The sequence below is a fragment of the Toxorhynchites rutilus genome, chromosome 3, assembly GCF_029784135.1.
Source record: "Toxorhynchites rutilus septentrionalis strain SRP chromosome 3, ASM2978413v1, whole genome shotgun sequence".
In the NCBI taxonomy this organism is placed as follows: domain Eukaryota; kingdom Metazoa; phylum Arthropoda; class Insecta; order Diptera; family Culicidae; genus Toxorhynchites; species Toxorhynchites rutilus.
In genome coordinates, this window is record NC_073746.1 from 296,014,627 (window position 1) to 296,031,693 (window position 17,067).

The window sequence follows — 17,067 nt, forward strand, 5'->3', positions numbered from 1 at the left end:
TGCTAAACGAGACAATTGTCTCATCCTAGGCAAGCGGATATTGATTTATTGGCTTCCTAATGCTATTTATTGTTAATTTTAAAGTTCTAGCTGGTCGCAGAATAACTCATTTACAAATGGAGACAGAACCAAATGTGTCTGTTTCGTTCATGGTTCAATGAATAGGAATTTTTTATTGGTTGAAATATAGCTGACAACATGTATTTTCAGGAAACAATATAGAACAAATTACTTATCGTTATTTCGGAGGAATAGTCTTATTTTTCCGTTACTGCGATTCATGAGTTGGACGTTTGATTTGGCTTTACTGTAACGTCCAAAACTAGGGACCGTTGGGAGCATTCTTTTTATTAATTCCATCGTAGCAAGCCCTTGCTGTAATGGTTGTAGCTAGATTTGGCCAAAACGGAACCTAACCATAAACTGAGATTCAATGAAGATTAAATGAAAGAAACAACAATTAAGATTTACTTACAAGGAACAAAATACTATCAGATTGTTCCGAGTCAGACAACTGAAGACTAAATAATCAAAACGTTATCTTATGATGATAAAAAAGAAAAGAAAAGTTATAATAAAAGTTATTTATCCTGTCCTGTCTGTAGTGGCGTTCATATAATATCCACCTGAATATTATTCGCACAAAACTCATTTACCCGAATGTAGCGCTGAATGAAAAAGGAAAATCCCAAAAAATCGGACGATTTTTTGTCAAATCCTCTATATGACAAAAATGAAGTGGTGTCTATGTGACCGCCAATTCCGAGAATAAACCTATGGATTTGAAAGATTTTTAACGTAGGATTGCGTTTAACAAAAAGGTGTAGGATGTATAAGCAATATATTAGGAATATTCTGACGCATCTATCACAATGGAGAAATTAAAAATTTTGTTGAATCAAACTATTGAATAATTGAAAAATGTCAAGCAATATCTATACGAAAGCCAGACGTTCTGATTGATCCAACCTGTGCTCCTCAAACTGTGACGACCAAAACGAGGAACTAACGGAGCAGCCACGTACATTTTGAAAATATCTACAGCATTGCGAAAATAATCGTCGCTAATAGTCGTGCATCATTCTATCCAAAGAGAGTAAAAGAAAGCAGCACAATTAATACTGTCTTTACTGCAGAGCTTGCACTAACGCGCAAACCTATGTTAACCCTTTGCGGTCGTTTGTCTGCACTCAGCCACCACAGCAAGGAATCGTACTAAATACTTTATTCAACATTTTTTCTAAACTAATTTTAATGTCTAGTGAACTTTTCCTCGAATGTATACCGAGTTTCCATTAACAATAGATAACGGTACTCGGTATAAATAACATATTATTAGCACTTGGTATAATAGCGACCGCAAAGGGTTAATACTTCCTTCCTGCTTGCTTCTGCGTATCAGTGCGAAGTAGTGAACTTTCTTATATTATATATATGACACTCTGATGAAAATTGTGAAAGATGGAACCGGTGCAATTTACTTCTGTTCTTAAAGAAAATGCTTTATTTATCATCTAAATTCATACTATCGCCCTGCAAATAGGCCCCTTCCGAAGCGATACAGTTTTACCAACGAACAATCCAGTCATCGAAATACTTTCTATAGCTGTATTCAGGAATTGCCTTCAGTTCACTTAGCGAATTCGTTTTTATGTTTTCAATGCTGTCAAAACGGTTCCCACGAAGCGGTAATTTGACTCGTTTGTATCTTCTTCTTTTTCTTCTTCTTTAATGGTACTAACGATCCTAGAAGAACTTCGCCTCAACGTAGTATTATTTGCGAAATTTTTATTAGTGCTCAGTTGAGCGCTACCAACAAAGCGTCCCCGGCGTGACAGGTGTGACGCTAACCACTCGGCCATGGGCCACCACGCATATCCATGTCTCCATGTCGTCTGTAATTATGCGTTGGATGAACGTGGGTTCAGAATTTGATCGTTCAAACATATCTTCAGCTACACTCTGCCCAACTTCTATAAGACCATTAAGAGGGCTTAAAAGGGTAAAACTCCTCATCTTACACTATCGCACATCGGAAGACGTCTGAGTTTTGCAAAGCTAACATGAAACGACGGTGGGGCATGGTTGTTGTGACAAAGAATGTTTCCAAAAGAATACATTTTGCTATATACCATAACGAAAAGTTCTTCTAAGTTCTTCTTCGCTGACGAAAAAAAAAATTCAATTTGGATGGTCCTCATGGTTTCAACGGGTACTGGCGTGTTTTACGGAAAAAGGAACAGTGTTTTTCAACCAGGAATTTTGGTGGAGACTCGTGCATGGTTTGGGCGGGATTCTGTGCAACCGGAAAACTCAAGATAGCTTTCACATCATTCAAGGATTACATGTATGTTCTGGAATCCTCTCTTCTACCGTTTTTGCGTGGATACCGTCACAAAAAATTCACATTCCAGCAAAACAATGCTAATATTCATATCAGCAAGGAAACTAAGCAATGGATTAAGGAGCAAAAACTGTTTTTTTTTGCTGGTCGGCTCGCTCTCCGGACTTGAATTCTGTTGAAAATCTTAGGGGGATCCTTATACCTAGAATCTACACTGAGGGAAAACGGTACAACACGATTGAAGAGCTCAAGGTCGTAATTTCGGAAACATGGAGAAATATCGAGAAATTCGCTTAGCAGCATTTGATAAATAGTATTCCAATACGAATTTTCAAGTTATTAGCCGAAATGGCAAGGTTGCCAATTATTGACATGTAAATCAGCCAATCGTTTTGAATTTTTATTGATAATACTTATGAATTTTGAAATGGTCTTATAGAAACTGGACAGCTGAAATTATCATATTTAAATAATTGACGTTAAATATACTTTATTCTAAGCATTTAACAATGTATGAATGTATCTTGTTGAAATTCTAACTGTTGGGTTGCAGCGAAATAGAATCAGGGTGGTCGTATAGAAGTTGGACAGAATGTACTTGTTGGCGATGATTTTTTGAAGAAAACTGAGTTCTTTTGGCACTTGTCGTGCTGCTACTTTTCTCATGCCCAAATTATCAAACTAAATAAGATAAACGGTCTCGTGAAAGATATTTAATTCGCGAGATAGCTCTCTTGAACTTAAGTGACAATTTCTGAGCACCATTCCTTTTATTTTGTCGATGTTTTTATCAGTTGAAGAGGTGGATGGACATCCTTGACGTGGCAAATCGTTCATCTCTTCTCGGTCATCTTTGAATACTTCATACCATTCATATAGCCGTGTTTTCGACATAGTTGAGTCGCCAAATGTACTCTGCAACATTTTGAACTTTTCGCCACAGGAAATTTGGTTTGCAACACAAAATTTCACACAATAAGTTTGATCAATAGAATTATCCATAAAAAAAGTTGAATTGTTCTTAATGACGTTGTAACATCCGGGAAACCCGCTTCAAAAACAACGTTCATTGAAAAATCCGCGTAAACAAAACAGGCCACCTAAAATTCACGTTATAGAGTGCCGCGCTAAGTTCCGTCACAAGCACTTATTACAGGGCGGACTCGATTAGATGCAGTCTCCGGTTTCTTTTTCAATCGAATCCTTTATATAATAGAGTTATAGGGAAAAAATTATTTGTTTCCTTTTTTTTAAATATAAAAAAAAATAATTTTTGATTCATCCCCTTAAAGTCATAAAATACCTTTCTCATATGAAAATTCCAAATTCTTTCATGAGGTGATAGAGGATCATATTTGAGGAAAAAATTTCAACAATGACAGTTATTGAACTTTTCTCTGTTTCGGGTTCTGTTTGCTTTAAACTAATTCAAAAATCAAGCTATACAGGACAATTTTGTTGCTTCCATTTAAAAGATGAGAAAATTTTATACAGGATACAACTGTATCCTGTATAAAATTATTAGTGCCAAATTAGTGGATTTTTAGTAACATGTTAGAAGTAAAAAAATCAAAAGTTAGCGGGTTATTATTCTGAATTTTATCCGAAAAAAAATATAATAAACTTAAATGTTCCTATCGACCAAAGTAGAGTTCTCTAACCGCTCTACAATTCGTTCTTTTACACCCAACTTATATCTTTTTAAATTTCGCTGCAATATCATTTTGATATATTTCATTCATTTGAAATATAAAAAAAAATATTTGGGCTGCCATACAAATGAAACACACATTTCTGCATTACTCGAGAATTATTCAAGCAAATGGAACCAAGTTAGGCATATTGAGGTTTTAGAGTGCAATAAATGTTTCTATGATGATTAGGCTCTCCACCCCCCTCTCTAAGGGGTAGCTGCCATACAAATGAAACACAAATTTCTGCATTACTCGAGAATTAATCAAGCAAATGAAACCAAATTGGGCATATTGAGGTTTTAGGGTACAATAAATGTTTCTATGATGGTTAGACTTTTAACCTCCCTTCTCTAAGGGGGTGGGGGCGTCTGTCATACAAATGAAACACAAATTTCTGCATAACTCGAGAATTATTCAAGCAAATGGAACTAAATTAGGCATATTGAGGTTTTAGGGTGCAATAAATGTTTCTATGTTAGTTACACTCCCCACCCCCCTCTTTAAGGGGGGTCTGCCATACAAATGAAACACCAATTTCTGCATAAATCGAGAACTAATCAAGCAAATGAAACCAAATTTGGCATGTGGAGGTTTTAGGATCTAATAAATATTTCTATGATGGTTAGACTTTCCACCCCCCCTCTCTAAGGAGGTGGGGGGTGGCCTGCCATACAAATGAAACACAAATTTCTGCATTACTCGAGAATTAATCAAGCAAACGAAACCAAATTTGGCATGTGGAGGTTTTAGGGTGCAATAAATGTTTCACGGTGGTTAGATACTCCTCCCTCTTCTCCAAGGGGTGCCATACAAATGAAACACAAATTTCTGAATTACTCGAGAATTAATCAAGCAAACCAAACCAAATTTGGCTAGTGGAGGTTTTAGGATACAATGAATATTTCTATGGTGGTTAGACACTTCACCCGCTCTCTATGGGTGGGCTGTCACACAAATGAAACACAAATTTCTGCATAACTCGAAAGCTTATCAAGCACAATTTGAGATGTGAGTGTTTTTGGGTATGATAAATGTTTCTATAATGATATGACACCCCTTCCTTCTCTGGAATGGAGAGGGGATCCCATAAAAATATTACACATATTTCAACCAAAAATATTCCAGCCAAACATGACAATTGAAAATTTTCGGAAAACTGAAGGAAAAAGGGAAAATTCGGAAAATCAAATTCCCATATGTTCTACAATTACATAGTGACAAATGCTGTTAGTCCATTTGGTATTTGCGCTAGCGAAATTGATCTTTGTTCGAAACTGGGAATGGATTTGGATGTGATGAAACGCACTCCTATATCTTCTTCTATCTAAACCAAAAAAGGATAGCCGGATGTGTTGATAAGAGCAGAAGTCGAGGAAGTAATTGTCCGATTTAGGGCTGTCTTTATTCTATCATATTTTCTGTATAGAATAATTATTCCATGTAACGGAAAAACATGTTGGTTACAAGTGGTTGAAAAATCTTGAACGAGAATTGTGTCTGAAAATAATCTGATGTTATAATGATGAGTTTTATTAGAAGTAATAGGAATTTTATAGTAAAAAGTAAATTCAACGGAGACGAATAGAAGATCAATCAATGAACAGTTCTACGATTGGACGCATTAACTTGCTCATAGTAAGAAAACGTAAATGTTTGAAGGTATTGATAACAAAAAACTAATTTTTGGCGGGACGAAGTTTGCCGGGTCAGCTAGTATAAGATAAATAAAAAAACAGGGAGTGGGTTATATCTGTGGTATAACCGCAAGGTTGACGTAGACTTATCGTTGATTTCGTGATCATTTGTTTGAAGTTGAATCTAAATCAATTCTGATTGAATGGATGAATGAATATTTGGGGGACTTCGAAAACGAGAGCGTTACGTTGGAGGCACAAGGTTTTATGCATTTCCGAACCAGTGAATCATCCCAATCGTTCTGCCCTTTCAGTGTGAGGCGTGGGATCTCGGATAAAATGAAGAGGATAATTGTGTAGGATAGCATCATAGCAAACTCATTCTCCAATATGACACTGCCAGACTTCAGACAAAGGATCCGTTGATTGGCTAGAAGATAGACGAAGATTGTAGCTACAAGTGAAGCCTATTTTGAATAAATGACTCTTCCATTGTATAAACAGGCAAATGTGTATTTTTGCCGAAGCGAGCAAAAATATATTCAAACAGATTGTACGAGTTTCCATGTAATTATTACTCAAAATATTCCAAGTTCATTCATCGCTTAAGCGGGCTGAAAATTTCTCTTCTCTCTCTCACCTTAAACGCAAGTCACGAGATTTTGATCGTCGCACGGGCAATAGGCTAAAAATATAGCACATTACACTTAGATGTGTTCCGCGGTTGCTTGTGTGTCACTCATGCACTGATAGTGTCACACTAATCACGCGATTCGTCAATGTCGCCAAGCTCGCGAAATAGTGGCGGGGAAACCGAAGTTGAACGGATGACGGAAGAATGAAAACTATTCGCGCATGGATTCCAACCGTGGTTAACCCTTGACCTGCTGACGGGTTTCTTCGTTGGCTTCGGATTGCCTGAATCATTTGGCTTCGCTTCATGCCAAACATGTGTGCGATCGCGTGATTCACTCGCACAATGAGGTGGTGGACCACCGAACTTCAAGTCTAATTACAGCCGATTTTGGGGGCTCGTCGTGTAGACTGTTGCTGTCGTGTGAGACTTGTGTGTCGCCCGAGACAGGGTGGTGTCGTAATGTGTAACAGATTCGGCTTTCTCTGTGCGTTCTGGATGTGTGTTGCTCACAACGAGGGGCGAAACAACGGCTGAGAACATTGAAATTCAATAGTAACTGATCTTCCTTATCTGTATCGTAGTGAGGGGTCTGGGCTAGAATTCAAATCGTTTTTGATGCTAATCGTATGTGAAATTACTCATTCATTGATCGACCAGTACACTACAATCAATGAGCAAGCGTCTGGAGATCGGAAGGATGAAGTGATTTCAATTTCACTCATGGAAACTTCTATGTTTTTTGTATCATGTATGTACCATATGAATATAAATGAAGCAGATCAGTATAAAACATAGCATCAGTTGCCTCGTCGACAGTACTAATACATTAGCTTGGTGTAAAATGTTTTGTATACAACTGGAAAATCGAAGTAATTTTATTTCTGAACTGTTGTTAAGAAGATATGGACTACAAACAGTCTAAATAAACGGTTGAAAAAATCGGTTTTTGTTGGTTTGGTGGAAATAATGGTCAAAACCCTAATTCGGACTTGTAATAAAACTCAATTGGACCACCTGAATAAAGGAGGAATTGTGCCCAATAGGATAACGCCATCGCACACGCGCCAATGATGACTCACACCAAGCTCCGGGAGTTCAGTTGGTGGCTTTTATGCATCCACCTTGTAGTCCACTGTACCAGTCTAATGGTGAAAAATTTGCCCCAAAATAAGCTTGTGAAAATCGACTGTCCAGTGTTTATTTAACCAATAGTTATTTTTCGAGAATTCCAAGAAGCATAATTAAATTGTCTTTGAAACGCTAATACATTCTGTCAAATATAAACCGGGAATTTGTAATTTTAAATTGTTGAACATTTTTTTATTTTTTTCAAGTTGGTACTACTGTCAGTGGTCTTAATGTCAATTTTGAGCGCGATATTTCATTTGTTCGCTTACAGCGTCATTAAGAACAAGTTCACTTTTTTTGCTCGGTGATTTTCGATATGGATAATTCTATTGGTCAAAGATTTTGTGTGAAACTTTGTGTTTCCAACAAAACATTCTCGTATCGAAACATTTAAAATGTTTCAGAATACATTTGTTGAATCAACGATGTCAAAACCACGCATGGTATTAGGCATTCAAAGACGGCCGAGGAGAGATGAACGATTACGTCGTCGACAATCCACTCTTTCAACTGATGGGAACATCGACAAAATAAAAGAAACGGTGCTCGGAAATCGTGATTCAAGTTTGAGAGAGCTAGCCCGTGAATCAAGTATCTCTCACGAAACCGTTTGTCATATTTTGGTTGATGTTTCGGGCATGACAAAATTCGCAGCACGACTAGTGCCAAAAGAGCTCAATTCTAAAAAAGTAGAAGGGTCTGAGCCTAGGGGCACAGACAGAAGTTTGATGTAGGACTGTGATTCTTCAGAACACTTGGTTATTTTAAATGTAATTCTTTTCATTGTTCATAAATCTTTGTTCAGAAACTCTAAATAGTATCCCTGAAAAGGGGCGTTTGTTGTATGTACTCATAACCTCCAAACGGTTTGTAACGAACAGAGAAAGACTATAAGCTTCTGGCAGGAAGTTCAACTGTCCTGTTGGAATGGTAGATGAGGTACAGGTTGGACTCGATTATATACAGACTCGATTATACAGGGTGGGCCATTTAAAGTGGAAGGATCTGGCAACCTCATAACTTTTGACAGAGATGTCAGATTAACAAATGTCATACCGCGTTGGAAGCGTCATTTCAGTACAATTTTAACCATGGAACAATACACACCTGAACAACGCGCTGAAATTGTTCAGCTGTACATTCAAAATAACTTCTCAATTGTGGCTTTTGGCAAAAAATCATAATGTCTGATGAGGCGCATTTCAACTTGAATGGAGGAGTGAATAAACAAAATTGTCGGTTTTATGCTACTGAAAACCCTCAATTCATCGAAACGCAACCTCTTTACGAGCAAAAAGTTACTGTGTGGTGTGGCATTAATGCCGATAAAGTCATCGGCCCGTACTTCTTTGAAAACGAAAATGGAGCAACGGTAACCGTGAATGGGGAGCGTTATCGGACAATGATAACCGATTTTTTATTGTCATTTGTTCGTGAAAATGAATTGGACAATTACTGGTTCCAACAGGACGGCGCTACATGCCATACAGCGGCTGCCACGACCAAATTATTGCGCGAGATGTTCCCCGGAAGATTAATATCGAAAAACGGCGATTATGACTGGCCACCGAGATCACCTGATTTGACGCCTCCTGACTTTTTTTTATGGGGATATTTAAAATACAAGGTATACACTGGTAAACCAAGCACCCTGGCTGCGCTGAAAGACAATATCCGACAAGAAATTGCTGCCATATCGGCCGAAACATTGGGCAAAGTGATAGAAAATGCCGAAAAAAGGGCACATTTTGCGGTCAAGGCCAGAGGTGGTCATTTACAAGATATCATAATCAAAAAGTAGTTAGAACAAATCTCCTTGGACCAAAATATATGAATTTAAAAAAAAATTAAAATTCCACTTCTTTACTTTGCTATTGCAAAAACAAATCCTTCCACTTTAAATGGCCCACCCTGTATGTGATTCGATTATATACAATTTTAGACTCGATTATATACAGTTTGGAATTTTTATATTTCAAATATGACTTATTTCAAGAAGAAATGTATCCTATCAACGTTAATGTGAAATTAAAATGGCTATTACTTGTACAGTGGGTTAAAAATCGTGATTTTTGAAGATGTTGCTTGAATTTTCACCAGAAATTTTTTATATCGATATTGCGTCCAAGAAATCAATAAAGATAAAAGTTGGGTGTCAAAGAACAAATTGTAGAGCGGTTAGAGAGATTCTATTTAGTTGATAGAAAAAAATCAAGTTTAATTCAATTTTTTAGGATAACATTATTAATAACAAAAAAAAATTATTAACTTTCAAGTTTTTCACTTCCAAAATGTTATTAAAATCCACTAATTCAGATGTTCCACAACACTATCCTGTACTAAATTTTCTCATCTTTCAAATGAAAGCAACCGAATCGTCTTCCGTAGCGTACTTTTTAATGTAGAGTCAGTTTATGGCCACAGAGTCCTAAACGAAAAAAAAAAATTCAATAATTCTGTCATTGTTGAAATTATATGCGTAAAAAAATATGCGCATTTTTTTCATCAAATATGATCGTCAATCGTCAATTTTTTAGACTCGATTATATACAGGATTCGATTATATACATCGAAAAAAAAAAACAAAAACTGAAATTTATGGGGAAGAAACGAAAAACCTAGTTGAAAATACTCACGATTTCATGATATTGTGAAGTAAAATACATATGAAATCATGAAGTTGCTTTATTTTTAATGGATAGCTATGGTATTGTGATCTCTTTTCATAGTCTTTTTCTTATAATTAGGCATCGGGAGCAGTAACTTTTTCGATGAAATAATGTTCGTTTGCAAACTATCACAATCAAGTATTATTGGTTCTACTGCTCAATCTATCATAGAAGGAATTGAGCCATTGAGAATTATGAATTGAACAATATTAATATTTCATTTCGTTTCATTTTTGTAATGCCGATCTCAATAAGTTTTCGCATGATAATCGCTGCCTCCTCTTAATAAACGAAAGATCACTGTATGGGTGACACTTTCCTCGTTGCTTTGATGAAATCTCTTGCATCTACTTACTTTAACATCTTGCTAAATTATTAGATAGAACGAATTATTGCACGCAACTTTGTGTTACACACAATATTCATGGAAACGAAATTGGAATAAAAAAAGAATAATACATGATTTACCTTCGCATCCACTCGCAAAACATACCTCTCTTATTTGTTAAATTGCTCACTTGTTTTATTATTTTACCTGTTGATGTCTCAGGCGAAAGAAATGATGGATAAATTTACCGTATAATGGTATATATTATAACATATATCGTAAGAACGATTCTGCGTAATATGCATTTGAAAACTCTTAATAAACGTTACATTTTTCGTAAAGTGACCCCCCTATATAGAAATCAAAGACGTAGTCCTACGTCAACAATTCATGGCAATCAAGAGGCTGAAGACATACTTGAATGATCAAATTCTGACCCTACGTTCATCCAACGCATAATTACTGGCAACGAGACATGGGTATAAAATATCAATGTTTCAGGAACTTTTTTTTTCGTTTTTTAAATACCAAAGTCAAGGATATAATTCCTACCATTATTATACTGATTCCGTCGAATATACTCATTTTAGAATATTGGTAACTTTTGAAACGCTTGATCGACTTTTGTTTTTTTTTCACAGCAAGTGGAAGGTATTTTAATAAACTTTCTAGGAACTTTTTAAACTGTACATCAAATGCCTACTTTCAGGCAAAGCTTTGATTTTGTGATACACCCATACCTCGCTATACGCCCGCTCTTTATACGGCATTTCGATATAACGGCCCTCTGCAATTCAGGCACGTTTTTGATTTACGGCCTAAAATGTTTCGTTATAACGGCAAAAAAAAAATTGCGGATTGGTTCAAAAATCACTTTTTTACAGGAGTGAAAAAATATTTGCGAGACAATAACTTAAGCAACAAAAAAACTAGATATGTGTAATTCTACATATTCCATGTAACATGAAGTTGTTTCATTTTTGTTTATAGATTATTATTGGTTTTTATGTATGTATGTTGTTTGTATTATTTGTTTTATGTTTATGTATTTTTGATTTAAATGAAATAAATTTAAATGAATTTAATTTTTGATTCAAATGAAATAAATAAAAAAGATAAAATACATGTTGAATGATAAAGCATGTTACATATTTAAAAAATTTGAAACCGATCTGTATTAGAATAATTGATAATTGATTCCTTATACGGTTTTTCGCTTTGCGGCCAAATTTCGTGGAACGTATCTAGGCCGTAAAGCGAGGTATGGGTGTAGTGATAGTTCCGATACAAAATTCGGCATATTCGACATTAGGAATATCGCCACATGTTCTTTTAAATACCTTTCATTTGCTGTAAAAATATCGATACTTGATCAAGCGGTCTAAAGGTAACAGAAATAAAATAAGTGAAAATAAGTACGAGGGTCTTTTGAAAAATAAAAACTGCTCAATTGGTTAGGGTAAACTATTTTCATTCTTCAACAAAATCTCGTTTTAGGCGAGATATACTGCTTTATATACTGCTGTTCTAGTATTTTTTATCCCTTTCAAATAATAGGATTTATCCATATCCGAAAAATAGCCATTCTTATCTGCAATCAGGGCAGTTGAAATTGATTATTTTTTTATTTCTTCCTTTTTCTTCAGCCAGAGTCATTCTCGATTGTGAGTATCTACTCGCACTGAAACATCGTCATTTTCATTAGTTTCAGTGAATACGGTTCGAAATCGAACGAAATTTTCATTCGTATATAACACACTTTCATTCGATGTGTGACAGTTTCATTTTCATTTGACGATTTGATAACTTCGCTTCAGTGTGAAGAATAAACAAATAAACGTGGAACGAAACGAGACTATGATGAAGTGATATTCTCTTTATTGAGCGAGCGTGTTGCATTATTTTCAGTCTACTTGAGTTTGCAGCAAATTGAGAGGCTTACAATGATAGGGGTGTAAATGATTTGGTCGATTTCTCTTCATCAACTTTTTCTTTAGTTAATAACTCCACTGCGAAAACGTTCCAATATGAGTTTGCTATAGAATTCAATAGATGAGGTTCTGGCTTATCCTCCACATTGTCAAAGACAGCTGGGAATGAGTTTGCAGCTAAGTTATGACCAAAAGAGAGAGAGAGTCGATGTAGATAAATCCATTATGTCACTTACACCCCTTTCATTTTGAGCCCCTCAATTGAAAGGCGATAGGCTCATTTGTGAGTGACGATGTGTCACTTGAAGGGAAATTGTAAAGCCTTGGCTGCAATTACCTTCTCGTGTCAATAAAATCTTTTTCCCGCCAGTCCTTCATTCAAATGAATGCCAAACATAAAAAACAGATGTGTGTTCATTCATGAGATACTACAAATGTCTACATAACTTCGATACGCGTCAGTAGAACCATTTCTCTGACTTTGCACAGAATTTCCGAACTATCCTCGTCGAAATCAGCAGACAAATGAAAATGAGAGAAAACTAAAAATATCTCGAAAACGAAAAGTAACTTTTCATGGAATTGCTGATATTTGAACACATTTTTGTCATGATCAGTCATGAGTCTAAAGGGTGTGTCACATCAAATTGCATCACGGAAAAAACGCTGTAGAAATTCGCCCAGTAGACCGATCCTTTTGAAAATTTTAGACAGTAAAATAAAAACTATTAAACAACTTTTGGTATTTTCTTTTTATTCATACTTCGAGCCCAAGCCCGTATGCTCGCACCTTCCTCTTTACCCCGTCCATAAGGTTCTGTACAACGTCAGGTCGTAGTTTTTTTTTGAACAGAAATCCATTTTCTCTTGAAGTCCGCCTCCGATTTGACAACTTTTGGGTTCTTCCGGAGGGCCTGCTTTATAATCGCCCAATATTTCTCTATTGGGCGAAGCTCTGGCGCGTTGGGCGGGTTCATTTCCTTTGGCACGAAGGTGACCCCGTTGGCTTCGTACCATTCCAACACGTCCTTTGAATAGTGGCACGAAGCGAGATCCGGCCAGAAGATGGTCGGACCCTCGTGCTGCTTCAATAGTGGTAGTTTAGCGCTTCTGTAGGCACTCCTTAAGGTAAACCTGCCCGTTTACCGTGCCGGTCATCATGAAGAGGGCGCTCCGCTTTCCGCAAGAGCAGATCGCTTGCCACACCATGTACTTTTTGGCAAACTTGGATAGTTTCTGCTTGCGAATCTCCTCCGGAACGCTGAATTTGTCCTCTGCGGAGAAGAACAACAGGCCCGGCAGCTGACGAAAGTCCGCTTTGACGTAGGTTTCGTCGTCCATTACCAGGCTTCGTCAGCATTTTGGTGTACAGCTTCCGGGCTCGCGTCTTCCCCACCATGTTTTGCCTTTCGTCGCGGTTAGGAGCCTTCTGAACCTTGTATGTACGCAGGCCCTCCCGCTGCTTGGTCCGCTGGACGAATGAACTTGACAAATTCAGCTTATTGGCGACATCCCGGACCGAACTTCTCGGATCACGTCTAAACTGCTTAACTACGCGCTTGTGATCTTTTTCACTGATGGAGCATCCATTTTTGCCGTTCTTCACCTTCCGGTCGATGGTTGGGTTCTCGAAGTATCGTTTTAGTACTCTGCTGACCGTGGATTGGACGATTCCCAGCATCTTACCGATGTCCCGATGTAACAACTCCGGATTCTCGAAATGAGTGCACAGGATTGATTCACGACGCTCTTTTTCGTTCGACGACATTTTTCCAAATTTACGAAAAATTGACAGTGAAGCATGGCCAACGTGATCTATACACTCTTATCTGATTATAAGCGAAAGCTGAAGATATAATTCCTAAAAATTAAATTTCTACAGCGTTTTTTCCGTGATGCAATTTGATGTGACACACCCTTTATTATTTCTTTCTGCAACACTATATTGAATCCAAACAACAGAATTCAATTTAAAAAAATCAAAATTGGAGGAAGAGTTCGTGTATGAATTTGAAACGACAAAGTAAAATATATACGAAACGGATATTTCTTCAGCATGTTCTCATAAAAACAGTACTAAAGACCTAGTAAAATCCCAATTTTGCAGAGCCAGAACAAGGTTTCCCGTTGGCATTTTATTTCACAAGTCATCACAAACTACACACCGATGTAAACGAGCTGTCTCAGGTTACGTATTGTGCTGCACGTGATGCTTAATTTGAATAAAAAGAAATATAAATTTAGTTCCGATATTTAAAAACATTTTTTTCGAATCTGGTTGCATTGAATTCGCAGTGCATCCGGTGGCCCCTCGTCGCGGTGTACCGCTGCAGCTGATGTCAGTCAGATTAGCGCTGGTTGTGTGTTCGACGACAACGACGGCGGGCATCGAATGCAGTTGGTTGATGATGATGATAGTCGAAAAATGCAGTACGATCGCAGCAGCCGGCTGGCCGCGATCATCGTACAATTATTGCACACAATAACAGCGGGGAAGCTCGCTCATTTGTGGTGGGTTTGCGGTAAATTGGCCGGCACAGCAGCCTTGCGGTCAAACATAGCTACGAGAGTGCACGGGACCGGTACTCTTGCACATCGGAAGTGGTCCATTTGTTGTGCTCCAAAGTACTCGCTGAAGTTCGTTTTTGAGCAATTCCGGAATTCACGGTACACCGGCCGTATGAGGTGAAAGTGTTTCAAAGGAGTTTTTGTGTAATGTCAAGATTGCGGTAAGTCTTATGCATTATCGAGAAAATGATAACTTGATGTGTAGAAACATGGCAGAAATTTCCGGAACATCCGGTGTGAACAGAATCCATTTCGATCTGCGCCGAAATGAAACTAGTCATAAATCTATCACCGTGACCGCAAGAAAAAGAAATAAATGCAGCCAACTCGAGTAAAAATATTCGAACAATAATAATAATAACCTGATGCCCACTTGGGATTCGCTTTCGTCTCGTCATCCACACTGTTGTATTGATTCTGCAAACAATCGTCGGCAGCGGGGAAGGATCGAAGGGGGATGTCTGTTCCTCTAGAAGTGTGCACACTTAATTTTAACGACCGTTGATAGATTGATTCGATAATGACACCCAATCGCTGTTCCGTCAATTCGAATCGGCGCGCTGATTTTCGGTGGAAGAGTGCCGGTTTCCGGCGAAAACGGTGCGAAGTGAAAAGAGAATTCGTTCACTTTTTGTGCGCTCTGGTTTATCCTTCTTCCCTTCTTTCTAGTCTCTGGAGGGCGAGTTTTGTTTTGATACTGCCCGAGATGTGTCACCTCAGGCGATGATGATAGGAGAGGAATCTGTTCGATTCGCTGAGTGCGCTGTTTGTTTAAATTGCTATGGCGAGGTGCATTTTGACCGTTAGCCTTTAATCGGAAACGCGATCCGAATTGTTTATTTTTTTAGTAGTTCCTTGTTTAATAATGCCCACCTAGATAGGATTGGGACCAGTTCGTACAAAGCATGAAGAACTCGAGTTGGAAGATATTTAAAAATTTGCTAATTTTTATAACAGCCGGACAGGTGAGACCCTCCTGTAGACAGCAAATGTTATTGATTTGTAAATATTAGGCTGTCAAAAAATCCTGCGGTATTTTTTTTTGAATTTTCATTTGTTCATAAAATTAGTTACAATCATCTGTTTTAAGTCAAATATGCGCCGTTTTGTTCGATGACTTGTTCCCATCGAGACGCCAACTTCATAATACCCCTGTTATAGAAGCTCGCTTCCTTATTGGCAAAAAACTCGGATAGCCAATTTTTACAGGCCTCTTTTGTGGCTAACTTCTGACTACCTAGCTCGTTCGCACTGGACAAAAACAGGTGGTAGTCACTTGGTGCAAGGTCACCAAAGAAGTGTGTGGCCTGGCGTTGTCCTGATGGAAGACAATGCGGCCTCTGTTTATCAAAGATGGCCTCTTCTTCATGAGTGCTACCTTCAAGCGGTCCAGTTGTTGGCAGTACAGGTCCGAATTGAGCGTTTGGCCATAGGGAAGCAGCTCATAATAGATTATTCCTTGACAATCCCACCAAACACACAGCAGAACCTTCCTGGCCGTTAATGAGGGCTTGGCCACCGTCTGAGCCGCTTCAGCGGGCTTCGACCACGACCGTTTGCGCTTCACGTTGTCGTAAGTGACCCACTTTTCATCGCCAGTCACCATCCGCTTCAGAAACGGGTCGATTTTGTTGCGTTTCAGCAGCGATTCACATGCGACGATACGATCAAAGATGTTTTTTTTGCGTCAACGTGTGTGGCACCCATACATCGAGCTTCTTTGTGAATCCATGCTTCTTCAAATGGTTAATAACGGTTTGATGACTTATCCCCAGCTCTTGGCCGATGTTACGGCTGCTACTATGCCGGTATTTCTCGGCAAATTTAGCGAATTTGTCGCAATTTTCGACGATAGGCCTTCCGGAGCGTGGCGCATCTTCGACGACCTCTACACCAGAACGAAAACGTTGAAACCATCGTTGTGCGGTGGAAATGGAAACTATACCGGGTCCATAAACTGCACAAATTTTATTGGCAGCTTGAGATGCATTTTTGCCTTTGTCATAGTAGTACTGTAAAATATATCGGATTTTCTCTTTATTTTGCTCCATATTTGCGACACTATAACTCACGAACGACTTAACCAAACAAAACACTGTCAAGGACTATATTATAGCGCCTTTCCTTTCCAACA

General features: G+C 38.0%; 1 protein-coding gene across 4 annotated transcripts in view; it reads left to right on the plus strand.

Annotated features, from left to right (window-relative positions):
* The window catches only part of LOC129774712 (tyrosine-protein phosphatase corkscrew), a 175,821-nt gene that overhangs the window by 12,849 nt on the left and 145,905 nt on the right, over window positions 1-17,067 (plus strand). The window contains exon 1 of one of the 4 annotated variants that reach the window (XM_055778601.1): window positions 14,801-15,094. The exons of the other annotated variants lie outside the window; for them this stretch is intronic. Within the exon in view, the coding sequence (XP_055634576.1) occupies window positions 15,081-15,094 (14 nt within the window). The 5' untranslated portion in view covers window positions 14,801-15,080. Of the gene's footprint in view, window positions 1-14,800; window positions 15,095-17,067 lie in introns of those variants that run through there. 4 annotated transcript variants of the gene reach the window in all.